The sequence below is a fragment of the Triticum aestivum genome, chromosome 2D, assembly GCF_018294505.1.
Source record: "Triticum aestivum cultivar Chinese Spring chromosome 2D, IWGSC CS RefSeq v2.1, whole genome shotgun sequence".
Taxonomy (NCBI): Eukaryota; Viridiplantae; Streptophyta; class Magnoliopsida; order Poales; family Poaceae; genus Triticum; species Triticum aestivum.
Genome location: NC_057799.1, coordinates 11,474,894 through 11,502,257, shown reverse-complemented (window position 1 = coordinate 11,502,257; position 27,364 = coordinate 11,474,894). Strand labels below are relative to the sequence as shown.

General features: G+C 44.0%; 2 protein-coding genes across 2 annotated transcripts; both read right to left on the bottom strand.

Moving 5' to 3' along the window:
* Positions 1-5,207: 5,207 nt before the first annotated feature.
* Positions 5,208-19,690, bottom strand: LOC123051052 (G-type lectin S-receptor-like serine/threonine-protein kinase At1g11300). The gene is made up of 13 exons (XM_044473809.1): positions 19,586-19,690; positions 15,846-15,989; positions 15,482-15,737; positions 15,129-15,360; positions 14,847-15,003; positions 14,488-14,718; positions 12,127-12,234; positions 11,769-12,027; positions 7,050-7,275; positions 6,784-6,940; positions 6,479-6,676; positions 5,566-5,647; positions 5,208-5,468 (listed from the first exon to the last, which is right to left on the bottom strand). Exons 2-12 carry the CDS (start codon positions 15,945-15,947, stop codon positions 5,615-5,617), a joined length of 1,959 nt encoding a protein of 652 aa, XP_044329744.1. The 5' UTR covers positions 15,948-15,989; positions 19,586-19,690; the 3' UTR covers positions 5,208-5,468; positions 5,566-5,614.
* A 3,161-nt stretch (positions 19,691-22,851) lies between these two features.
* LOC123051053 (uncharacterized) lies at positions 22,852-27,263 on the bottom strand. The gene is made up of 4 exons (XM_044473810.1): positions 25,300-27,263; positions 24,200-25,213; positions 24,016-24,099; positions 22,852-23,928 (listed from the first exon to the last, which is right to left on the bottom strand). Exons 1-2 carry the CDS (start codon positions 26,854-26,856, stop codon positions 25,010-25,012), a joined length of 1,761 nt encoding a protein of 586 aa, XP_044329745.1. The 5' UTR covers positions 26,857-27,263; the 3' UTR covers positions 22,852-23,928; positions 24,016-24,099; positions 24,200-25,009.
* Positions 27,264-27,364: the final 101 nt, after the last annotated feature.

Genomic DNA, 27,364 nt, shown 5'->3' with positions numbered 1-27,364 from the left:
TATAAGCGCTGCTGCGCCCACCCTCTCGGGCTCCTCTCAACTGCAGGCTTCCGGGCCTAACCCTTCTCTTTGCCTGTGGGGCCTATTGGGCCTTCTGCGGGCCTGAATCCTGGCCCATGGATGGGTTTCAAGTCGTATTCAGGCCGTGGTGGCCCAGTAGGTGACATAATTTTTTTCCCTGTTTTTTGTTTTCTCTTTTGCTTTATTTATTTTGTTTTGTTTCTACTTACAACAAAAAACTTATTTATTTTATTCCATTTTGTTTCTAATTACTTATGTATTTTACTTTATTTCTTTTGCTTTATTTATTTTATTAAGGTTTATTTATTTTATTTACTATAGTTTATTTTATTTAATTTTATTAAGGTTTATTTATTTTTATTTAGTTTATTAAGGTTTATTTATTTTATTTACTATAAAAAAAATGAACATAGATGCGCCTATAGAGAAAATTCAACCTAAATTCATAATAAATTTCTATGAAATTCAAAGAAATTTACTCTGGATTTAGGTCAAATTCCCTGTATAAGGGCATCTATTTTCACTTTGGGAGGAGCTCAACAAGGCAGAGAGGGACGGGCTTATAAACTGGTGTGAGCGCCCTTCGGTTGGCGAGGTGGGACTAAATTCTGACCGCAACTAGGACCAACCCTTTAGTCTCGGTTTGTGGTATGAACCGGGACTAAAGGGTGAGCCTCTGGTCCCGGTTCAAGCCACCAACCGGGACCAATGGTGGTTGGCCAGGAGCGAGGCCCATTGGTCCCGGTTTGTCCCACCAACCGGGACCAAAGGGGCCGGACGAACCAGGACCAATGCCCCCACGAGGCCCGGCAGGCCCCTGGCCGCACGAACCGGGACCAATGCTCACATTAGTCCCGGTTCGTGACTGAACCGGGACTAATGTGAATATTGCCCTGTGACCAAAGCCCAGTTTTCTACTAGTGCGATCAGGAGAACCTCGCTTGGTTCTGAAGTCTGAACTGATGAACTTTGCTGCGCACCTAGGACTGGAGAAGAGAACTTATCTTTCGACACCTAGGAACGCTGTGTTCGAGGAAGATGAAAACGTAATTGACAAAATGTTCATGCAAAAGCAAAACTCATATACTATCCACGAGTTTATCTTGTCCTTTCCAAAAAAATCTTGTTCGTTTCCACTAGCTATATCACATGCTCGACACTTGACACAATCCCCAACGACCCAGAACGTGCATGCAGGAAATGTTGCCGGGTGGGTTTTGTTGAGGCAACCCACATGTTCTCAATAATCAAGCGGAATGCCGGAAAAGGCCCCAAGATGGGATCTCACAAGAACAGAAGCTTGCGGCGGCGGAAAAGTATTTTTGGTGTGCCCTCTGGTATAGGGGGGATATTTGAGGATTTATAGTGCAAAGATTAGGGCTGGAGGGTCTACGAGGGGCCCATAAGCCAGGGGGCGCCCCCCCACAGCTTGTGACCTCCTCATAGGTCTTCTGGCCTCCTCTCCAAGTCTCGTGGGTTTCTTCTGGTCCATGAAAAATCACCATAAAGTTTTATATAATCAAGGATAAAACAGAAACTGGCACTGGGTTGTAGGTTAATAGGTTAGTCCCAAAAATAATATAAAATAGCATATTAATGCATATAAAACATCCAAAACAGATAATATAATAGCATGAAAGAATAAAAATTATACATACGTTGGAGACGTATCAAGCAACCCCAAAGCCGACCATCTGGTAGGAAGTGACCGAGATATTCTCATGGTTTGAGGAACTAAAACATATGCTAACATTCTGTGTTGTAATAGATGATTTCAGATGATATAATCATAAAGTAAAGCAGACAAGAATTGGGTCAATTCAATATGATCGTTCTTCTAACGTCTACCCTCAATGTTGTTTTAGCACTATCTATATACTTAACGATATTTTAAGATCCGGAAAACGTGATCATCAACAACACTTGAGCCAGTCTTAGAGGCGAGACCGGGAACCTATTGTTACCATTTATTACTTCACACATGCATAAGAGTTTTCCACTGAATCGCATATTCCAGGACCATAGCAGTTATAGCATGAAATATAAACTCTTAATTATGAATAGTTGAACTATAATAGTACAATATTATTGTCTCTAGGGGATATTTGGAACACTGGTGTCGACCGAGGCCGCTCGCACCCTAATTGCCGCACGGCTCTGGCCCCAAGCTCGCCGCCGGCCACCACCACAACCTCGTCGTCGACACAATTTCCTTCGGGCCAACCACCCCTCCCACCTCGGCGCCCACAACCCCAAGGTGAGCTAACTATGTATAGCCCCCCCCCCCCCCCGCCCCCCTTTTCCATTTATCTCAATATTTTTCTACATATGAAAAATCAATATATACATATGTCATGACATGATGGATATGGATAATATATATGCATCTATGGATTGTATGAAAAGTTTGGATAATTTTCCGCAAAAAAAGAATATCTTTTGATGGATATATATAGATTATATATAGATTTTATATATATGGACGTTTATGGATATATGTTTTTATTTCTTGTTTGTAAATGAATGCAATGCATGTATACTTTGAGAGAATACGTATAAAATTTTATATATGCATCAATGGATTGAATGCAATATGCACCATGTATGTTTATGAATATGATTGTTATATTTTGTTAATGTGTGGATCGATATGCGTGAAAATATTTGAAAATGCTTTATTTTTTGGTGATCGATGATTAATGACATGTGGTGTGCCAAGTATGCATGTCAAAATGCATCTTATAAATGCTAGTTTTGTTTACGTGTGCTTGATGGTGGTGTGCCAAATATGCATGTCAAACAGGATATGACGGCGTGCCAATTATGCATGTAGGAGTGCGCGGAAAAGTTTTCAAGTGGGTCATTGTTCAATATCGATCTGCTCTTTGAGGGCTTCCAACATTCAGGTAACAATCTCTCTCTCTCTCTCTCTCTCTCTCTCTCTCTCTCTCTCTCTCTCTCTCTCTCTCTCTTATTCTCTCTATCTCATATTCACTCGGGTGCAGAATAAGTTATTCTTCACCCGGGGTAATCTTACGATCGCTACCTAAATAAATTACGTTTAGAATATAAATAGTTACATGCATATTGATTCAATATGTAAAATTTGGTGTAAAAAACAAAAATATAGGTTATAAGACCAGAAAAATAACATTTTATGTATGTTTTACACTAAGTTTTTACATTCGTAATTTCACGTAACATAAAATATTTTTTACAGTGAGTACATATTTTCTTGCGTTCTCTTTTTATGTATGAAATAAGGCAAAATTTAGGAAACGTAAAAATACGGTGCATTGATGTCAAAATAGAGAAGGGTGAAGAATTATATATATATATATATATATATATATATATATATATATATATATATATATATCATCACCCAGGGTGCAGAATAAGTTATTCTTCACCTGAGGTAATCTTACGATCACTTCATAATTAAATTACATTTGGAATTCAAATAGTTACATTCCCTTTGATTCACTACGTAAAATTTGGTATAAGAAACTAAAAATATAGGTCATAAGACAAGAAAATTTGGAGTTCATGTATATTTTACACTACGTTTTTACGTTTGTAATTTTACATAACATAAAATATTTTTTACGGCGATTATATATTTTCTTACGGTCTCTTTTTACGTCAGAAATAAGACAAAACTTACGGAACGTAAAATTACGGTGCATTGGTGGTAAAATAGAGGGGGGTGAAGAATAACTATTCCTCACCCAGGGTGACGAATAGTCCCCTATTTGCATAAAGTTGTAATCATTTATGTTTAAATTTTAGTGCTTTTAATTACAATTTATATAATGTGTTTGTTTTGTGTTTGTTGCACAGATTGTCCCATGCAATGCTAGGCTAGAGTTCAATGAATTAACGGAAGAGAGTGTGCCATTTGTGTGTCTTTGGGTCACTTACATCATTGAACTGTAGAAAGGACTGATAAGGACCCGTATGGGAGGCGAAGGATGGGTTCTGTTCATTACACATAACGGTCTAACCGGTGGAGAGATGACATGTTTTTCCTTGACTGGACTAGTTCCCACAATGCATGTTGTCTATCTCGCCGATTCAAACGATGATGACCCACTTCAATCTTACGTCTTCAACAGAAGAATCGGGCTCAACCATGATGAGACTGGCCACCTCCTTGACATACAACAATGCATGTTGTTCATCTTTGCCAAGTGCCTACGACAAGTACTCGGCAAAGTTTCCGCCACATGGCACCCGCCATCTCCGTCCGGTGCGTCAAGTGTCTTTTTTTTTTGCCGAGTCCCCGTGTTTTGGTTCTCGGCAAACCTAGCTTTGCCGGCAGGATTCGGGCCGAGTACCTTGGGCCGAGAACAATACTGGGCAAAGGCATCGCTGAGTGGGAAACGGCTTTCGCCGAGTATTTTCGGCACTAGGTAAAGTTGTAAATTCCAGTAGTGATTGGTGGTGTTGATGATTTTCAATCACGTTGGCTTAATTTACAGTAGAAACCGATGAACTCTGATTATTCTTCCAACTCTAGTGGGTGCGAGATTGTATCGCGAATGGTTGTATGTATCTCCAAGTAACATGCATTAACTCATTAGTCATCACACGCATGAGAAAGTTATTGGAACTATTGTTGTACTCTAAACTAATTCATCAATCTTATCCTGTCAACGGCTTGTAGTTCATGGGATGCAGAAGCAAGTGGCACTTGGCAGGAAGTTGGGCGTATGAGTATCCTAATGGAGAAATGAGCACACATTCTGCTCTGTGAGTCCTTTTATTTTTTTGTAAGTACCAATTTCTGCTGTTTGCATATTTTCATATATTGTGAATCACACGGTCCATCACTTTCTTTTCTACCAACACTGTCCATCAAAATCAAAACAATCTTGATAGCCCAAATTCTGGAGTGCTGGAAATTAAATGGAGTAAGAACAAATTATCCGTGAGTTAATTGTTTCCTCTACAGTTTATGAATGCGAAGAAGGTTGCATGGAGTGAAAACTTATGTGCAAAGTTAGGCCAAAAGTATATGCAAAGTTTATATTATCGAATTGTTGCAGTCTCAATAAAGGGAACAAATCGAGCTGCAAAGGAAGTAGGATAGATCAGTTACAAAAAAAATAATACAAACTCCCAAAGACCATGATGACCCCTCCCCCCCCCCAACTGTATGAATTTTAGTTAAGGATGTAACCCTGCTTTCTATTGAATAAAGAGGTTCTTTAGGAGGTCCATAAAAAAGTAACTCACAAAGGCCTGCATATCCCACGTCCTTCTGCTGAAACCATGTCCATGGCACTGCATATTTATCTTCAGAGCGAACACACTTTCAGATAAGTGACATATACAGCTAGAACTAAGACTGGAGACCAAACAAGTTAAATGCTTGTCTAGTCAGGTCGAGTTGAACATAAACGCCACTCACAAGGAGCAACTATGTACGGAGGTTCAAAGCCCTGTGGTACAATTAAAGCTAACGCAAATTAGATATGCATCGATCATGCTATAGAATTGTTAAGCAGTTAACAAAGTTATATATTAAAAAAAGCATACCAGGAAGATAGAAGAATCAGATATTGTTGTGACAATCTCCTTTGCTAATCTACAGCTCATCCTGAATGTCGTGCATTGATAGCTGGAACAGAAAAGATTGCTGATTACATCTTGGTTGATTTGTAATCTCTCCGTTGATTTAAATCTGTTGCTTTCAACATGGAGTAATGGACACGATCTCCAACATGCAAGTTCATTAGCAATTTAAGTTTTAGTGGACATATTCAATTCCACCCATCTACATACGAAGTATATAATCTAAACATTTTGTAAGGCATCGGTGGAAAAAGTTTTAAAGCTGACTTTGCATTTCACAAGATACCAGTGGTGAAAGTTTGAGTCCAGAAGTACATTTTTTTCAGAACCATTGGGAGTAAGTACTAAGTTATTTTTAACTTCAGTAGTTATGCAACATGGAGTTGACTTCATGCAGACTAAAGGTAAATCAATACAAGTTCACAAAAAAGCCGAAAAAGTGAATAAACGGCTGTGTGCATCACTTGATGCAGAGGCCGGGGGTAATCCTCCTTTTGGAAAAAAAGGACTAAAGGTAGATACACGAGTTGCCAATTTCAGTTTATTCAGAAATTCTTCATTCTCACGCGTAAAAGGTGAATACTACAAAATCATTTAGACCTTTTTTTTGATGAGTTCTAGCCAAAATGTCCTAGCTACTCTGTTGAGCAGTACCCTAGTTACATTAGACTGAAGAAAATTTTATTCGAATGGAGTATAAATTAAGTGCCGTACAAGGTATGCATTAATTAAACACCTACCTTCTTCTTTCAATATAAACTAGTATTTGGAAGAAGTTGTATTATTACTAACTTATGGTAGCAAATAAATATACGAAGTACATTTTATGTATCCAATACCTGATAGTATAACATACATGGGCTACAGGTGATGTTACCTCGTTAATAATGTACCAATCCATACTTTCCAACCCTTGAAGCATATCAATAATTTTCTTCACCGTAGGCCTTTTTGTCCGCTCAGAATTTACGCAAATTAGACCAATCTGAATGCAGGTTTTTATTTGTTGGCAGTCTGCTTCCAGAGATGTATATCCTGGATCTTTTTCCAACCTATTTCTCCATATTTGAACTTCCTGTGAAATTCAACACATTGTGGATACATTACTATGCAATGGTATTGTTATATAATGTTCTGCAAATGGATCTTTTCATCTTGAAAGTTCAAAATCATTTGTATTACTCGCTTGATGAAGTCCTTGGAAGACCTTCTGATATCATGTGGGTACGGGTACTCCCTATGCCCCGTAATTACCTCCATGATTATGACACCCAAACCGAATATGTCTGCCATAGGTGTTATTACACCTCGTAGCAGGTATTCTGGTGCCATGTAACCACTGCAACGTAAAATGAGTTGGTGAATATGAACTGACTGTCAAGAGAAAAGTAAAGAAACCATTTCCATCGTTACCAAAGGGAGATAAATAAATGAGGGGGTTCACTTACAGTGTTCCACTAGCGACTTTAGTCTGCATAGTTTTTTCATCACACAGTCTTGAAAGACCAAAGTCAGTAATTTTTGGTACAAAATTTTCATCCAGCAATATGTTCGCAGGTTTTAGATCCAAATGAATAATGGGGACATTAGATCCCTCGTGAAGGTACATGAGACCAAAGGAAATGCCCTCAATTATTTTGCAACATGTGTGCCAATCAAGTACAGAAGACATGCCTGCAACCATATACATATACAAATTAAAGAAGATCATTCAACAGATGTTGTCTCAAATATCTTGTTTCTCTATGAAAATACAAGGGCAACTTCATTCTTCGTATACTCTCCTTTTTATTCATATATAAGAACAACAATTTTTAGTAACTAATAACGTGAAAGTGAATGGTGCCCATGGTGGCATGTAACCAGCGACTATGAGCTATCAGACCCATGAAAGTATAAATGGATGGAGATGGATCATCATAAATTACATACTTAAAGGATGCAGATTAATCTTACAGACCTGATGGTACCGGGATGGACATGTCTATATGCGCTTCTTAGTCTTGTAATGGCCCATAGTGATTTCAAGTTGGGAGAGGTGCGGCAGAAGCCGTGAACCTAACAAATGATATGTAGCTCATTTAGTGGTCCCGGCCATTTTTGGGAAGTGCTCCTGAGCGCTTTATGGTTTAGGAAGCTTCTGGGTGGTCTATTTTTTTACTCCCTCCGTCTCATAATGTAAGACGTTTTCTGACACTACGGAGGGAGTACTTTTTTGTGTTTTGCAACGGGCTTTTCTAGTTTTCTAATCTGCTCTTATCTTCTATCTTTCCATTTATATTTCCATTTTTTTTCTTTTTTGCTGTCGCTGAACTTTGCAGACATTCTTTCATCCTGTGAATTTTATTCAAATTTGTGAACTATTTTAGAATTGGTGAATTTTTTTCCGTTTGTGAACATTTTTTGAGTTCACAAACATTTTTGGAATCCATGAACATTTTTTTGCAATTTTATGACAATTTTGAATTCACAATTTTTTTTCCTAATCCATGAACATTGTTTTGAATTCTGAAACATTTTTTGAATTCATGATTTTCTAAATTCATGATCATTTTTCAAAGTTCAAACCATACATAGTGGAAAAAAGTACAGGAAAAAAAAACCGTACTAGGCTGTTGGAGCTACCCATCGAGTTGTAGCTGGTAGGATTGGGCGTTCGGTTTTTATGGTTAATACGGTTTGGCTTATTCGGATTTCTATAATTTTGGTTTTGAGGAAACGACAACCGAAATAATTACACAAAATTTAGACACCGAACCATATTAAGCAAAATATATCGGTTCGGTTTGTTCGGTTAACCCAAAAACCAAATTTATGTCCACCCATCAGTTTAAGTGTCATGACTAATGAATATCAGGGTGTGCATTGTTCCTCAATGCACAAAATAACTAGTTTCATGAGGCGTGCATACAGTGACGGAGCCAGCTTCAGAAGAATGGGTGTACAGAGTTACATATTAGTGTTATCTAGTTTCAGAGATATGGACTTTGTTTTTAGAACGTATCAAGAGATTAGAACTTGAAGAAGCCAGCGAAGTAATACTGCTTAGCGGCCGGCAGGCCGGATGTCGCGGCAACCATATATCAGTGTTTGTAACGCAAATATTAGTTAAATACGACTGTGGAGAAGCTATTGGCTTGGGCCGATGGGCAAAGTGGCGTGCTGGCTGCTGAGTTTGCACTCACGGGAAAGAACCCACTTACGGACTTATCGGTTTGTTCCGTGAACTAGTAAATGAGCACGTGCAATGCACGTTCATATTAGGAAAAAATTAACTGCATGTTGATATTAGGTAGGATATCAATTGCATGTTAATTATAAGATTAATATAGGAGAGAAGTCCACATTTCAATCTCGAACTAACCACCCGGTTTACTTTACAACCCTGAACTTTGAAACCAGTCAAATTACACCCCGAACTAACCACAAGATCCAATACTCAACCCTGGTCTTGGTTTTGCTTTGGTCAAGCGGTTTTGACCGCAGTCGATGCTGACTGTGGGCTGCACCACATCAGCAGCTAGGGCTGGGAGGAGAAAAAAACGCTTGTTCTCTGGTTCGTTCTATGCGACAACAAGCACCACCTTGCCCGCCGGCCCTGCCGCCCTGCCTTCATCCGCCGCAGCGAAAGGTGACCCTGGCGGTGCACCTCCGCCACCATCTCTCCTGCCCCCGATTTTATCAATCTTCCCTCACCCATCGCACCTTGTAGCACCAACAAACAACAGCAGCTAGCAATTAGCGGCGGCATCGGGCAGCCATTAGAAGATGTGCAACACGCAAACAGGAGAGGAGAGGGGCCCGCGAGGGGCAAGGAGGAACTCGCCGGCTGGGAGAAGAGGCGATCGTGGCCAGGGAGAGGAGGGCTCATCGCTCCCGCGATTGGGGCATCAGCTACCAGCGCAGATGTCGCCACAGAGCTCTAGCAGCAGGTGACGGTGGCGCTGCTCGGGTGGCGGCGCTGCTCGGGATGAATATGACAAGGCGATGCACGAGGTGGCTGGAGCTGGCCCGGCGGTGTTCATCGGCCGCGTCCAGCGACAGACGGTGGTGCATGGGGCGGCGGCTGTCGGCCATTGTGCTGCACGTAATCCGAGGTGCGGAGGTTGAGGAGGCACTGGCGGCGAGATGTGGGAGACAGCCGTTGGTGTTCTGCGGTGTCCGGCGACATGGCGACATGCCATGGGTGCGGCCAGAGCCGAGGCGGGCGGCGCCCGCTTGAGCTCTCTCTCTCTCTCTCTGGCGCGTCGTGGGGCATCGAGAGGAGACGAGGGGGTTATCAAAAAAAGAATTATATAAAAAAAGAGGAGGCGAGGGCAGTGGATGGGATTACAGGTGGGCTGTCGTTCTTTTTTTCATGAGAACAGGTGGGCTACTGTCGCGAGAGAACAAGCCAGAGTAATAACAAGCCCTTGTTTTTAATTTTAACTCATCCCACCCCTAGCAATGCACTGCATTCAAAACCGCTTGACTGAAGTGAAACCAAAACCAGGGTTGAGTTTTGGACCTTATGGTTAGTTTGGGGTGTATTTCGACTGGATTCGAAGTTCTGGGTTGTAAATTAAACCGCGTGGTTAGTTCGAGGTTGAAATGTGGACTTCTCTCTTAATATAGGCATTGATATTTGGTATGGTATCAATTGCACGCTCAACATATTGAGAGCTCACCATTGGAGCAATTTAGGTCGTTGTATTGACATGGTTTGATGACTGAGATTAATTGGATCTGCCCCTTTAGGCTTTTTTATATTGGTATAGATATAGATATGGTTTGTCAGAGGTGGAAACCAAACGCAACACAGAACACCGAATAGTGATCGACTTTCACACCAAATTGTACAAACGAACGCCGAATAAACTGAAAAAATCAGTTAATACTGTTCGATTTGGTTCGGTTTTTCGGGTTCAAAATGCCCACCCCAGCCTGTAGGCATTGATCGGTTGGTATTTTCCGACCTACAACACATCCAGCCATTGTATATGATGGTACCGGGATTTGTACAGAGAGCGGCGTCACATATTTTGAAAAGGAAAAAAATACTATTCATAAGTTTCAATAAATAATTACTCTTGCAAATATATTTTCTCTTGTTTTCCTCTCCTAACCCTAGGTGTCAAGGACAAACTCTCCCCTTCAGACTTCACCGGCGAGTTTGTGGATTCACCTCCCCTGTGCCTGTCGCTCCTGCGGCTGGTGGCGGAGGGGAATCCCGAGGCCTTCGCACCAGTTAGTGCGGTGCCTGTGCGGATGACGGCGGTTCTTCTTCGAGATTGTCTTCTGAAATTCGATCCTCCTCGAGTTCGTCCGTCTAGATGTAGTCGACTGAGCTCCGGCGTAGATTCATGTCGTCTTCTTAGGGCAGTGACGTTAGTGTTTCTCTTCATGTGGCGAGATTTGTTGTTAGATACTTCACATCGATGGAAGGGTCGACGGCGACGACTGCGGCTCTAGGGTGCCAGTCCTTAGGGGAACGTGCACAAAGACTTCCCGGCGGTCATCGACAAGGTCAAGCTGGCTCCGGCAAGGAAGTGACGACATCGGCGTGTTGGCGGCTCGTTCTGGCGGCAGTAGTGGTGGTTTGGTGGTCTCGGAATCTTGATATAATTTTTAAAACATTTGAGATGCTTTGTACTTCCAGTAAGCTTTTATAATATAGGTCTGGTCCTTTTTGCAAAAAAAAATGGTTAATCTCATTTGCATGGATATTTATAGATGTTGTTTACATGTATGTGGTTTGTAGCCTACGAAAAAAAGTCAAAATCTTGGCCCAAAAACAATAAAAGGAAGCCCCATTTTTATACACATATCTGTCGTTCTTATGTACACCACATACCAAAATGTATATTGCTGAAGATTTGTACGCACACACTACACATTTATATGCATATGCACACTTTTTTCAGAATTTTCTAAGGTATATAAACCAAGTTTCCGGCTAACAAAAATAAAGAGCTTTGTGGAGACCGGTCTCGAGAACACATTGTTGGATTTTTACATCGATATATAAGTGGCCTTTATTACGCTCCTATATTACATCTCTCTCTTTTCACCACAGATGAGGAATCAACGGTTTAATGTCACGGGGCACACTGTCCTCCAAAGTACCCAATCCTGACTCAACATGAAACATAGAGAAACGAGAACTATTCCATATATAAATGTCATACCTGATATGTAATTGTCAAGACTTCCATTGGGCATATATTCCAAGCAAAGCAAATGTTTCGTGTCTTGAGCAAAAACGAATTTATCTTCGTAAGGCCGATATATAAGTTCTGTTTCATAGCAGTAGCCCAATAGTCGCACTATATTTGGGTGATTCAGTGTCATAAGAAGATCACCCTCATTCTCAAATTGCTTCTGTGACTTCAGCGTTGACAGCACAAGCTTCTTCACTGCAACCATATTCCCATTTCGCAGCACGCCCTGCATAAAGTATCTTATTTATATGATATACTGTATATGGTTTTGCGGATCAATTATGGATACATATTTGAAGAAAAAATATATTCCTTAACTTTATACCTTATATACCACACCAAAACCACCACTACCAAGTCTGCGGGCATCAGAGAAATTGTCTGTGATGTCTTTCAAATGTTGTAACTGTAGGTGGTATGGATTGGATCCCATCTGCATAAAAAGCTTCTTGGGTTCATGAGGGATTGTGTTTATATATACCATTTACATAAAAAAGAAATAATCCCTTTCGCCCAAATTAATTGACACAGACTTTCTACCAAGGGACCTGATTGCTATTTGTATTTTTATTGAGGTGCTTTGTACCATTGTTTCATGATATTATATTCTGGAGCCCTTTTCGCAAAAAAAAACAATTCTGCGACAACTAATATGGATCGGAGGAGTAGTATATTATTCTGTAAATATTTGAACAACTTCAAATTATATGGAATGTTTCTTTGAAAACAGAGATTGATTCCTATAAAGAGAATTTTTCATCCTTTCAGTCAGAGCAAAGAGAATTTTTCATCCTTTGCAATTTTAATAATATAATTATTTTTCCCACAATATGTTGGTTGTTGCATGATATTACTTCCATCAGTCAGAGCAAAGATTATTCATTCATATTCTGGGATTTAATTTTTGGGGTTGGAGGTATTCTGGGATTTGGATTATTGATTATGTGGATCGCTGAGAACCTTAAAATCAGAAGAGAATCGTCTGCTCAACTCTAGTTCGACTTAGCAAGACCGGAAGACATTAACGAAACGACAACATGGAATGGCAAATAAGCAAAACACGTGCATTCTACTGATGGCATCGAAGCAAGATGTGCTTGTTTAGCGCCATGTATATACCAAACTGAAAGGTTTTCGTCGGTTTGAATGGCCATCTGATAATAGGCTTGGTGTTTTGTCATCTCGTTTTGTTTTCACCGGTTCTGGCAATTTTTAACTTCCTCTATTTTTGATCTTCGAGTGAACTTGTACTTCAACACAGATGTCTTGAATATTTCGTTTAATAATATGGCTGCATGCATCATTTTGATGCAGAGGCCGGGGGTATTGCTCCTTTTTTAAAAAAAATATAGAAAACCGAAAGTTTTTGGATGGGAAATAAGCAATTTTCTCGTACTGGTACAAATCCGCGACCCCATACTGCCTGACAATGAATCTGCTGATAAGAACAAAAATGGAACTTTCATTCACTACATCAGGACACGAGCTAGCTGTTAAGATTAGCATACGCAGCTATGGTATAGGACTGCAAATCGAGGCCTTTTACGGTACACCAAAATATTTTAAGCCGCCGGTTCATTATTCACCATAATTCAGGTAGTATATTCAGATGACATGGGCACTTTTGGCAGTTCATTATTGTAAATCGAGCGGCAGCGAGAGGGAGGCCGATGGTGCTGCCATTCATGCCGCTGGCATGGTGGTGTGGGGCCGCAATAGGTTGGGGATGACACGGTGGGTGGGCTGCCGTGGGCGCGGGCCTGGACGGGAGGGTGCGCGAGAACGGGTTGCTCTCCTTCGGTCACGCAGTCACGCTGCCGGGCACGTCGCCGCTGCAGAAGCGTGAGAACATGGTGCTGGTTCGCGCCGCTTTCGTTTCTCATGATTCCTGGTTGATAAGGTGCTAGCTTGCTTAAGCTAGGTTTCAGAATTGACGGCCAAACATCAGGAGCTATATTCTTACGCAGTGTGGTTGGGTGAGCAGTTTTTCGTAGTGCTACAGTTTTGCATGGCAAAGCTCCCGAATTCCAAGTATCTTATTTGTTGGTGTTGATGGAGTCGGCGAGCAGCAGCCGGTGTCGTCGTTGCTTCGTCTACCTTCGGCGACGGCTCAACAGGATGACCGGGCCTGCCTGCGCTTGTCGGCAGCGCAACTTGAGACTGTCCCATGGGAGATGAGGGCGTACAACGGCAATCGATTAATTCTGTTTCCCTGCTCGATTGATCGTAGGCCCTAAATAGATCGTTTGACGGCGAGAGTCAAAGCACAGACGAACATTAGCAAATGACCAAGCTATCCTCGGACCAATCTTTGAGTGGAACAATATCAGTCGTTGGATCAACTTAATACTACCTCTTAAATTCGGTCGTATGATGTACCGTAAAAAATCTCCTGCAAATCACATGGCTCAGCCAGCCATGCCGTAACATAGGCGACCAATAGCAGGCAGGGCCGTTCATCTACTGCGATTAATCGTGGACTAGTATAATGGCATACCATGAAGTAGTCATACAATTGATAATAAAATAAATTGGTACTCCCTCCGTTCCATAATATAATATTATGGGACGGAGGGAGTACAAAGTAAGCTAATAATTACTAGAGGTTACAAAGGCCTCCAAAGATGTTTGTGGTTAATCACCATGCAATTATTTTGGCTGATGATGATCGATGTGATGTACATACCTGGAGAATTGAGTCTTTGGACTCATCAGGAGGTTGTGATGTTATTCTTTTAATGTCAGCTTCTAGTTCCTCCAGTTCACGGACAATATGCTCTATACAGGGCCTTCTTTTCCTGTCCACATCCACACATCTTAATGCTATCGTAATACATGTACGCACTCGTAGGATGTCTATGTCTTGTGATGGATACTCGGATGTTGTGTGCATCCTTCCCTTCCAGTTTTCGCTTACCTGCATGCAAAATTTGGACAATTAATCTCCCGTATAATGACAGTGCACCAAGATAATGTGCAAAAATAAACAAGTAGAATTGGGAGAAGTCGTATATGCTCATGGAATATATAGATGTTTTTTCTCACGAGCTCAATAAACTTTGTGGGACTGGGAGACACTTGAACATAACGGCGGTAGCCCATGTTTCCTGCCATCACTGCTATGATGGTGCTCCCCAAACTGAATACGTCAAACTTGTTTGATACAATACATTTGTCTATGTATTCCGGTGGCATGTAACCGCTGCATGATATCATAATAAGCATAACATATTGACACGGTTAGTGCAAACACAAATAAAATTTGGTTTAAAAACATCACAAGAACAAACAGCCCACTTAAACCATGCATGATAAATGTCAACTTACAATGTTCCTCTCATCGTCTCTGTTTGATACTCTTCTTCTGTTGAAGCAACACATGTCGCCAAACCAAAATATGTAATTTTGGGTGTCATGTTGTTATCCAGCAATATATGAGAAGGCTTTAAGTCCAGATGGAAAATTGGTTTTTCCTGTCCATTGTGAAGGTGATTTAAGCCCTCACATGTCCCTTGAATGATTTTATAACATGTGGTCCAATCAAGTACACTAGATTCATCTGCCATTACAAGGAAAAGAAAAACAGAAAAATGTGTGGACGCCTCAGAACCATTCATCTTTGAAATGCAAACTAGTAGTACTAGTAATACATACCAAATTGTTGGTCATGATATAATTACCTCCAATATGCTTCTCGAGGCTTCCCCCCTGCATATACTCGAAGCAGAGAAGTCGCTCCTGTATGCTCGCTAGGACAAGTTCCCCTTCGTATTCCATGCATTTCTTGTGTGTATCATGGCAGTAGCCAATTAACCGTATGATATTTTTGTGTCGGATCTTGTTCAATTTGCGGAGTTCATTGCGGAAATCCTTATCATCAAGTCCTTGCATAGAATGAAGCCGCTTCACGGCAATCTCTTCCCCATTAAGCACCGCCTTTTAAGATCACTTGTTAGCACGACTGAGCTAGCCAGTGGTGGTATATATATTTTTATTATTGCCAAACTTGAGATATAAAAAATAGAACAGTCAGTGTCATACTACCTTGTAAACATCTCCACGCCCGCCCCTGCCTACTATTTGATCCTCTGAGAAGTTGTTTGTAATGGCTTCAAGCTGATGGAGTCTAAAACACGTACTGTCCATCTCCCCAACCACGCTTAACCGATACGATGATCTTAAATCTTCCTGAGAAAGGAAAACAGCCTGAGCTGATAGAACAGGCGTCACATTATAACATAGTAACCATCCTCTCCAATCTCCATTCCTCTGCTCTCCAGATCAAGGAGCAGCGTGGAATATGGCTAGCATGCACCAATGGCTGCCTAAACTTTGCAGACGGGCAGCTATTAACTTCTTAGGGCATCTTTAAAGCTGACCCGCAAACCACCCGCATTCGTCCGAACCCCGTGAGCCCTCTAACGCCGACATGTATTGGTTCGCGGGGCGGTCCGGACACGATTTCTCCCGTAAACCGAAGACAAAAGTAGGGAAGGTTTGCGGGAGTCTGGATCGATCCTAAACCCGTTTCTGACCGACCTGGCCCACCACAAACCGCTCCCCCCTCATGCGCATTTCGGTCAGCGCCGCTACAGAGCGTTAGTGCCCGCATTCATGCCCGGCCAGAGCGGACGCGACCCCTCACTAGCGCCAGCATTGAAGCGGCGCACTGGTCGAGAGAGCGCTACCCGCGCCTCTTCCCGATGCAGGCCACTACTGCACGTTCAAATGACACGACGGCCGCCCGTCCGTCCGTCTGCCGCCCGCATTGATGGCATGCGGTTGCCGAGGCATCTTCTCCGGCGCCACACGTCTGTCCCTCGGTCGTCCACCATTGCTATAAAAGCCGGTACTCCGTCCATAGCCGCTGTCATCCACCTCCGATCCCTCTTCACACCACTCCCACCATGGACCCCTCCCCCGCCAAAGCTCTCCGGGACGGGCTAACGTCGGACCAGAAGATGGAGATGGCCGCAATTGCTTGCGGGCGGCTGGCCTGCAGGCAACCAGAGGACGATGACGACCTAATGGCCACCGCCGCCGATGACCCGACGCCGCCCTCATCCTCCGCGACACCCTCCTCCTCCTCCGTGCCACTCTCGCCGGTGCATTGCACTTTAACCATCGGCGAGCCCCATGCCCATTACATGGACATGGTGCGGGAGGAGCGGGAGGAGGCGTTCTGGGAGGCACTAGCCAACAGCGGCTACAACCACCACGTCCTTCAGGAGCACCTGTGGGCAAAGGAGCAGCTCGGCGCCGGACACGGACCTAGCGAAGCAGGAGTCGCTGCTCCAGTCCTACCGCTCTGCCCGCGACATTTGCCTTGCTCGCTGGCGATACCGGTAGCGGGTGGCGGAGGTGGCGGCCGCGTCCAACGAGTGCGACGATGATGCGGGTGAGGCACTGTTCGGCGAGACCGATGACGAGGAGGATAACGCCGAGGCCGCGCCCCGCCACGACGACCACGAAGCCGGCACGACCGCCAGCGTCACTGGCAGCGAGGAAGAGTAGTGCACGGGGGGTCACCGCCGTTTGGGTCCCAAGAAGGCCTTCGCTCCCCCCTCCCGTCGATGCCAAGCTTGGTGGGCTCGACATCGTTGGCCGATTAGCCCATTGGCGGTGACGTGGAGGCGGACAGCTTCGCTTTCCGAGGCTCCGGAGGCAGAGCTGGAGAGTGTCGAGGCGGAGCTGGAAAAGACGTAGCTTCGGTTCATTGGGTTCATGGTCGGACATGGGGAAAGGGCACCGCGACCATTTAGATTCGGTATTTATTATGCCTTTAGTGCCGGACTAGCACAACTTTGTTGTAAACGTAATGAAATATGTCATGTTTATATGAAATCCAGACGTGTTTGCATGAATTTTGTCTGGTTTGTCGAAAAGGAGTTTGAAATGTATGCGGCTACGATTGGATGACGTCCTCTCACATCCGTATCCGCGGACTGGCCCCTCTGTCCACCGACGGATGTTGGAAAAAAATTGCAGGTTGCCGTTGGAGATGCCCTTAGAAAAGATTGAAACTATGCCGACCTATAAAACTAGATTTGGTAACTTGTTTGATCCTTACATAGGAAGGCGGCCAACTATTTTCCGTTCGTCCCTAGTTTATATATTTTCATTTTGGTTGCATTTCAACGATTTTTTTTGAAAGGGGGGGCCTCCCCGGCCTCTGCATGAAAACGATGCATACGGCCAACTTATTAAATAAATAAATAGGTTCAACAAGGTCTTAAAGTCTGAAAAGGATCACCCGGGAAACCCATTTCTGTTTCAAAAATGCTTGCAACATTGGGGATGGAATCGGGGAGCCACTCCCTGGTCGACGATCTAAAAGAAATAAGGGGAATTTGAGGATTTTCCCAACTTTGCTTGCACTTCTAGGAATTGCCCTTGTTTTCATTAACATTGATCTTTTACCACACCTTTGATATAAGCTTGATGATTTGCCCCTGGCAAGATGGGCCCACTGTAAAATGTGCAAACTGCTCCTGCCCTGCTCAGTCCACACCCCGAGCAATGCTACATCCACGAAGACTTACGTTGAGTTTTACGTAAATCTAAAGCGGGGAACCCTTTTTCTTAATCACAAGTTGACAACTGTCAATTTACGTAACCCTTAACGTAGGTGTATTATTATTCGTCGACACCCCGACCGAGCACATCTGGGCGGGAAGACCTGAGGCGAAGATGGAGCTCCCGCCGCCGCTGTTGCTCCGGCGGAGGTGGCTGTGTCTCTGCTTCCGCTGGCCTTGTTGCTCGCCCGGCGCGGATGAGGCGACGGCGAGGTAGCACGCGGCGGCCCGGCTCGACATACAGCCACCGGTCTGCTCATGGAGCACCTGCTTGGGGAGAGGAGCAGAAGCCGGACGGACGGAGGCACCTCGAGCGGACGTGTGCCTGGGCGTGCTTGTGTGCGTGAGTGCTCTGTGTGTGTTGTGTGCGTGCGCGATGTGTGCTAGGCTAGGCGTACGTTAGTGCTCTGCGTGCGTTGTGTGCTTGCGTGCTCTAGCACCTGCGCGTGAGTGCGTGCTCTGTGCGTGTGCTGTGTGTGCGCGTGCTCTAGCACCTGGGCATCTGGCTGTTGCTGTTGCTACTGCTGCATGCACCGAAAAGGACGCCGCTGTCCGAGCTCGCTCCCCTCGCCGAGCTCGCCATGGACAGCCACCACCGTTCCGGGCTCGGAGCGTGGACGACACCCTACATTCAGCAGCTCGCTAGAGATGCTCGGCAAGGCCGGTGTGGCCGAGGCCACGCGTCCATGAAGATGCACACGCGTCTATTGATGCTTGTGGTGCACAGCACGGTCCGCGCCGCCATGGGTGGCCGGTGTAGGAAGTGCGGCGCCTTCCTCAGAGAGCTCGACTGTTCTACTGGTGTTGCGCTTCGCCCGAGGATTTCGCCCATGGACGAACGCTGGAGCTGCGCCTCAGCACGTGTCATTGTAGAGGAGAGAGGAGGAGCAGCATCAGCTCGTAGCCCGCACCGTAGCATGTGGGGAGGAGCAGCAGTGGCTTACGTCGGAGCGTGGGAAGAGGAGCAGCAGCAGCACAGCACGCCAGCAAGTGGGCTGCGGGACGAACAGATAAGGAAGAAGAGCATTTGGGTCATCCAAATTGTAGTGTAATCTCAAACCGGATAGAAAGGGCAAATCATCAGTTTTAGCAAACTGGTGGCAAATGATCAATTACAAGGAAAAGAAGGGCAAATCCTAGAAGTGCAAGCAAAGGTAGGGCAAATCCTCAAATTCCCCAAGAAATTAAGCATTAAGCAAGATGACTAACCTGGCAAAACGCTGAAGGAGATCAATCGACTTGTTGTTTGCTCTTTGGAGATGTGGATCACACCCCGCAGCAGCAACCAAGCTTATACACCATAGTTTAGATCCGGCTGGCGGGCAGGTAAGGTAAACGCCTCGTTGGTTGCACGAAATAAAACGTATAGTACTAGCCAAACAACGTTGACTTGGGCCCAATCATATAGAGAGGGGTCCGTATTGTGCGGAAGGCGCATGTGAGGCCCACATGTTTAGCCAATATAAGATCATCTCCAATAGAAATACTGTTCAGAACTTCCAAGCAGGAAAACTAAACACTACAATACCACACCCTGGCCATTCGGGCGTCGGCACACGCCGCCGGCTCCCCTATTGTACTTGTGTTATTATATTGGCATAGGTTACATCATGTGTCCATCCCTCATATTATATAAGAGGTCTAGGGTATAGGTGTCTTATGAGGACACGACTACATACCCTGTCTACAAATAGTTTAAATCCACGTCCAACTGTGATCTACCTTGTACAAATATATTCGACACAATTTCAACATGTTGTTTATCTGATTGTTGCTCGTTCCTTAACAATTATTGAAGCACAGTTGCGGACGGGGACTCATTACAAGCTTAATCTTAGTCATATCTTCAAGTTCGTTGAATCGGTACATCAAATCCTCAAACAAAGCCAACGTAACCCTATGGTTGTAACCACCTGCAAACTACAATGATTTACCTACCATAAGACCCGGACGCAGCTGTTACAAACCATTGGTTGCATTTGTGTTTAAAGTTTGAAAGAAATCACAGCCATCGAGGTGTAGCAGCCTGGGAAGTGTGAGGACAAACGGAAAGAGACGGGCTCGGAACGAGGAAGTTGTGAAGGACAACGAATTAGTTAGCCAAAACCAATGGAGCAAAGCTAGATCAACGCCCTAAAAATGATAAATCCATATAAGTTGATAGAAAACTCATTAATTTCTAACCAGGTGACTGACACGTCAGCATAGTGGTCGGGGCACACGGATGCGGCACGAGTAAAGTCTGTTTTAAACCTTAAACTCGTAGAGCTCGTTGGAATCGAACAGCAACGTCTGAATCCCTGAAATTGATACCCTGACCTTTATAATCCCGGTCAAAATCCATCCTGGACAAGTTTGGCGCACCGGGAAAAGATCCATCCCGCACGGGAACACATTCTACTCTCACTGGCACCCCTGCCCCACATACCATGTCCATCTCTTATCCCGGTCCCCTTCCTCCTCTCTCTCTCTCTCTCTCTCTCTCTCTCTCTCTCTCTCTCTCGTGAAATCGGAGATTGCGGCTGTACCTATGGAATCCATGGATGTCCGCATGGAGGGCGCTTGGTTCTGGCATTTTTCATCCTCACGGCCTGCAAAGAAAAAAAAGCCCATGCGGGGTCATCCATGGAGGCCCAATCCAGCTCGTTTAACTCGTCTTATAAACGATCTTAAACTAAAGCCTGGCTCGACTCGTTATTCTTCGAGTTCGAGTCGATTCGAACCAAGTCACGAGCTACTCGTTTAGATCGTGAGCTTCGAGCTTTTTTTTCCAGCCCTAGGTACCTACTTGCCGGCGACCTCGGTCATGGCGATGGACGGCAGGATGTGCGCGACCTCAAGACGCCGAATCGTCGCTGCGTACTCTTTGTTGAACACTATCTAGTATGATGGAGTGAATTGCACGTACCGTCGTGGTACTCGTGGGTTAGGTCCAAAACAGTCCTGGAGCTCGCTAACTGCCTCGCTACAATCCTGCTACTCGCGAAATAGGTCCATCGACGGTCCTGAGCCGGCTCGCTGTACGTACGCGTGCACTCAATTAAAAAAAAGGCCCGTATCCAGCCACATAAGCACAGCCAGACGAGGGTCGAATCAGTTTTTCCTGGACCGAGCGAGACCAGGTCAATTCCCCTGTTCGATCCCCAATTCGTTTGAAATCCCTAGCCTACAACCATGGACGGCGGCAGCGGGGGGAGTGAGTAGCTCCGTCTCCGGCGTCGGCACCGGCGAGCGTTGCATCCTGTGCGGGCGGAGGCTTAGCTATCCCAGTCGTGGCCCGCGACGGCCGGAGCAGGAGCGCCGGTTGCTGTGCAGGCGGAGGCGGAGCCGTCCCAGCCGTGGCCCGCGGCGGCGACTACACCATCGGCGTGCACGGGAGAGCATTCCCGCAGGAGGTGTGGCGCCGTGGAGATCCATGTCTCCGCCCGGAGAGTTGTCGTGTCCTCCTGGCTTACACGCCTGGGATGGACGCGCTGGAGGTGAGCTAGTGCGAGCGCCTGCTGCTAGCTAATGCCGTCGGCGAGCGGAGGGTCGATGTGGCATTGTCGGCTCTACTTGCGGCACTGGAGAAAGAGGGTGTGCTGCTAAGCTACTGTCGGCTCAGTACTGCCGTGGGCGTGTGCTGCTTAGGTACTGCCGAGTGCCGACAGTGCGTGGGAGACGGACTCGTCAAGGGCGTACTGAAGGAGCTCCACGGCGAGCTGATTGCCATCGAGCCGCCCTCTGGTAGGCGGGAGCTGCAGGTCAATGCATGGTTACGTGCCGCCGGCAACTCTGGAGATCACTGAATTTTTTTGAAGTTCAGAACTTTGGCTTGTGTAATGGCGCTGTTGTTAGTTATACTCTTGTTTGAGATGGTGTTAGCTGGAAGATCTGGTCTATGTGTAATCTTTAGGTAATTGCATAGTTGTGATCTGGGCTATGTTGTGTAAGATGGATGAGATTTGTAATCTGAACAAAATATTTCTATGTGATATATGATGTGTTGTGATCTCGTCATATTGGTGCCATTTGCCATCTATGGGCATGTGATGTGCTTTGTCATTTGAACATTACATGGATTATATGATCATCTGATGTACCATTTGGTCATCGCTGTGCACTGATTTAGACATGAAGTTGCAATGTTAATAAAAACAGGGCAATATGTGAACATGGACAGTATTTATATGAACAGTGCATGGGTTATTTGGACATGTGTTGTACCATTTGGCCATTGCTTTTCACTTTCTACAGGATTTAGACATTAACTTGTAATGTTCGTAGAAACTGGGCAATATGTGAACTGAACAGTACATGGATAATATGTGTATGAACAGTACATGGATTATTTGGTCATGTGTTGTACCATTTGCCAAGGGAAATTTGCATTTTTCAGCATATCACAGGAAATTTCAGGAAATAAAAAAATCATACTTTTGCAAATAACATGTCACTGCATCCTTCCTGAAAGACAGTAGTCATTACAGCCAGGGCATCATGATCATGAGCAAAACATGATCATAAACACATTTTAGAAAATAAATATAGTCTCCTGAGCACATCTCACAAAATAAACATAGTTTCAACTACATGGTAATCCAAAATAAACTGAAATTGGCAGATCACATGAACTAAACTACTCCCTCAGATAATCAAACATACTAACTTTTCTTGGCATCTTAAATTGAGTGTTTTGCGGACTGAGAAGAGTTCTTTTGTTGGAAGTGCCTTGTTGACTGTTTGCTTGCTCCATCTGCTCTTCTTTTTGCAGCCATGCCCTGTACCTCTCCTCATCAACTCTTAACCTCATTGCTTCCATATCATCTAGCTTTCTTTTCTCCACAATGGTTTGCCTTGCTGTAGAAGAATGAGCCCTACTAACCTCCTCTTCTCTTGCTGTAGCAGCTTGAGCCCTATTAACCTGTGTTACGACAGGACCCTCCCAAGCCTTTTTCGTTGCTTGCTCCTTTTGGTGTTGATATTCTTTAAATCTCTGCTGCCTTTCCTGCTCATCTTGCTGCATGAAAATAAAGTTCATTTCCTCCCTTGCATATGCTTCTTCTGCCTCTCTCTTCTTGAATTCTTTTTTTTCTTCTGCCTTCTTTTGCTTTGCCTCTGCTGCTTCTCTTTTTTTTGCTTGCATAGCTAACCTTTTTGCCTCTGCACGTGCAAATTTCTCCTCTTGAGCTTTCCTTTTTTTCTTCAGCAGCTATTTTTCTTGCCTCAGCTTCTAATTTTTTCTGCTCCAACATTGCTTTTTTTTTCTCTTCAGCAACTTTCCTCTTTTCTTGCAGCTCTTGTTTTCTCTGCTCAGCTGCTAGCATTAGTTTATTCTCTTCTTCTTTAAGCTTTGCCATGGCTGCATCAAATTTGGCTTGATCCGCTACGTCCCTTGTCTCGGCTCCTGCTTTCAATTTGGCCAAAGCTAACACCTCTCTCTTCCTATGAACATTTCCATGGATTGTGGCAGTTGTCTCGTGCACTCGGGGCTGCATTTGGACATTTCCTTGAATGAAAGCATTTTCTGGTAAAGCAGTTGGTTGCACAATCGGTCTCTGGCTTGATTGTGTCTGCAATGTTAAATATTGCATTTCAGCAATGCATGTTGTATAGATAAATATTACAGAAATGACACTAGAAAGCACATACAAACAAACCTCAGCTATCAATGTAGAAATGGCCTCTGCTTCATATGTAGTACGTTCTGGTTGACTCATACCCATAGTTTGCATATTTTGCTCCTATATTAATCATGACAGTTGCTATTAATTATATATGTGGGAAATGATACATGAAATTAAATAACTAATGAGAAATGGCACATACTATTATATACATTACCTGAGTTAGGACTGGATCCTCATTTTCTGAATCAGAGGAAACCGGTGGCTCAGCTCTAACTACCTTGCCCTTTTTCTTTGGTTTCAAACCAAGCTTAAAATCAGTGCATCCTCCGATATTGTGGCCCGCAGCACCACAATAGCTGCAATGGATAACAGCCCCTCCTCTACCCATTTTTCGCCCTGCCCTTCCCTCTTTCTCTTCTGGTTGTTGTCTCCTATTTTTATTTCTCCTTCCTTTCTTTTTCAGAATTGGTGGAGGAAGTATTTCTCTTCCATACATTCTCTGCCACTCAGCCACATCTTTGCATGGCATGATAATATGCTCATATGCTTTTAAATATGTTTGAATGGAGTAGCATGACTGCACCATTTCTTCTGGAGGTATTTGGTCATGCCTACAAGCAGCCACTCCATGACAACATGGTATTCCAGTCAAATCCCATCTCTTGCAGCTACAAGTCCTCAACCTGATGTCCACTTCAAAATCTGCACCTCTGTCATTAACTTGGAATATCCCAAGTCCTGCTGGGTCAGCCGTGCATGTATTAGCAGCTTCCACATGCCTTTGAGGTCTTTTCCTAATTTTTGGACATACGGTGCCATGCCACTTCCCTGCTTCTTCCTTCTTGGAATAAACTCTCGCCATTATCTGCCCCTTTATGGTCTGCACCATGCTTAAGAAGGGCATTTCTCTTGCTTCTAATATGTACTTATTGAAGACCTCACAATTGTTATTCAGTAGCACATCGCACTTAGGGAATTCTCTTTGATCAGCTCTAACCCAAGTTTTCGGATCTAACTCATCCAATCAGTCATGAGCTTCTTTATTTAAAATCAACATATGGTCCATGTTGGCCCTAAATTGACCTGTTGTAGTACTTCTTGCGCATCTCCATAGTTGGTTCTTCAAGATTTCACCTTTAAAGTTTTTTGTGAAATTCTGCCACAAATGCCTAACACAAAATCTGTACTCTGAGTCACTAAACAGTTCCTTAACAGCCCTAATTAATCCCTGGTTGAGATAAAGCAATGTAAGCATGCCGAATTGATTTGAAAAATAAGATGCATGAACAAAATACATGAGACATATGATCTTACTTTCTGCTTGTCTGACATAATGCTCCATCGGGAGGTGTTGACAATGCCTAGGTCTTCTTTCAATGCAGTCAAGAACCACCTCCAACTTTTTGTATTCTCAACTTCAACAACACCAAAAGCTATTGGAAAGATGCAGTCATTGGGGTCCATTCCAATAGCTGTCAAGAGAATGCCACTAAATTGGGTCTTCAAATGGGTTCCATCAACAAAAAGTACTGGCCTACAAGCAGATAGAAACCCCCTCTTGCATGCATCAAATGAGAAATAACATTTCTGAAACTGACCATCATCGGCAAGCTCAACAAAGAAAGTGATGCCTGGATTGGATCTCCTCAACTCATGCCCATAGTCCCATAACTTATTGTATTGTGCAATTTCATCTCCATAGATTATGTTGTGTGCAATTTTCCTAGCTCTCCCATGTTTTCCCCTCTTCACTTTCATGTTCCATTCTTGTTGCACTAGTGACCCAAAACCCTGAAGTGTAATCTTCTCATCAGCTCTGATCTTCTCCACATACTTATGAGCTATATATCTGGCTGTAAAAGCTTTTACTTGCCACTTTTTGCAGCAAGTGTGTTCATCTTTGAATGTCTTGATCATGATGGATTGTGTCCTGTTGTCATATGATGCATACAAGTACCAAGGGCATCCATCATTGCATTTCGCTCCAAGCCTAGTTTTGTCATTCTTCGGAAAGGTTATGTTCAACCTCTCCTTGCAACTGTACTCCCTAATTGCTTTCCTCAACTGATCAATAGATGTGAAGACCTGACCCAAATGAAACTTGGGCGCATTCATATCTGCATCTGTAAAATGCTTGAAATTGAATTTCATGTCTTCTTCATCTGAATCTGGAAGCTCCAGTTTATCATCTTCAGAAATGTCATCTTCTACAATTTCTTTACTTTTCCCTTTGCATTCCTTCTCTGCACCATTCTGCTTCCTATCAATGAACAAATCAGCATCACCATCCTCTAGATCATAGTCACTGTCTACTAGTGATGCAACGTAATCAGAGTCACATGATTCATCATCACTACACACATCATCTTCTTCCTTTGCTTTTCCTCTCCCTTTGCATGTACTCGTCCCTTCTATTCTACTCTCATCAGCATGACTAGGTGACACAATGCTCTGCTCCAAAACACTCTCATGCTCCTGGTCTGTACCGCAATTCATAGGGCTGATAACATTGGGCAACTCAGTGGTGGGGTTTGCAATAACATCATCCTGTGTTTCTGCAGCAATTTTATCATCATGCACAAGATAAAACATGAGAAACCTATGTCCCTCTCTAACCATAGCCCTGATGCACGTTGTGTCGCTGTCCTTTGATAACAACCGCAGACCATCTTCATTGATTTGCATACCGGGCAGCAAAAAGTATATGTTAATTCTGCCCCTTCTTTCATAACCCAATGCCTTAATTAAATCGCCAAACATGGCCATACATATTACATCAGCTTCACAGTAATCATATGAAACCTTCCTACCATTAACATAGGACCTATTGCCTCCTGTCCCCATGAAAACTCCATCATAAATGAACTCCATAGTGAAGTAATCAGTCTCTTGTGGTGTCAAACACAAAAAAGGAAATTCAATTTTTCAGTTCATCCATACAAAAACCCTACGGTTGTGTCCAAACCCTAAGCAAATCAGTGCCGAATTGAACTAAACTGATGACCAGAAGAATTCCAACGATCGAAATCAACATAATTCCCCTACTCACAACTCTAAAGAAGAAGTAATGGGATGAATCAAACACACCGTATTTGGGTACGGGACCCCTGTTGTGCCGCTGGACGGGAGCCATCACCGCCGGTGACGACGCACAGTTGATATGTCGTCGCCACCGTCTCCGATCACCTCCTTCACTCTCCCTCAATGATCGTTGCGTCGCCGCCGATCGCTGCCGATCTCAACCGCCACCGCCCTGTTCATCCCAGTTCGAAGGCTGTAATGCGGGCAGGTTTGTACTGAAAGGGAGGGGCCGCATTGCAAAGAACTGATTCGGCCCTCGTCTGGCTGTGCTTACGTGGCTGGATACGTGCCTTTTTTT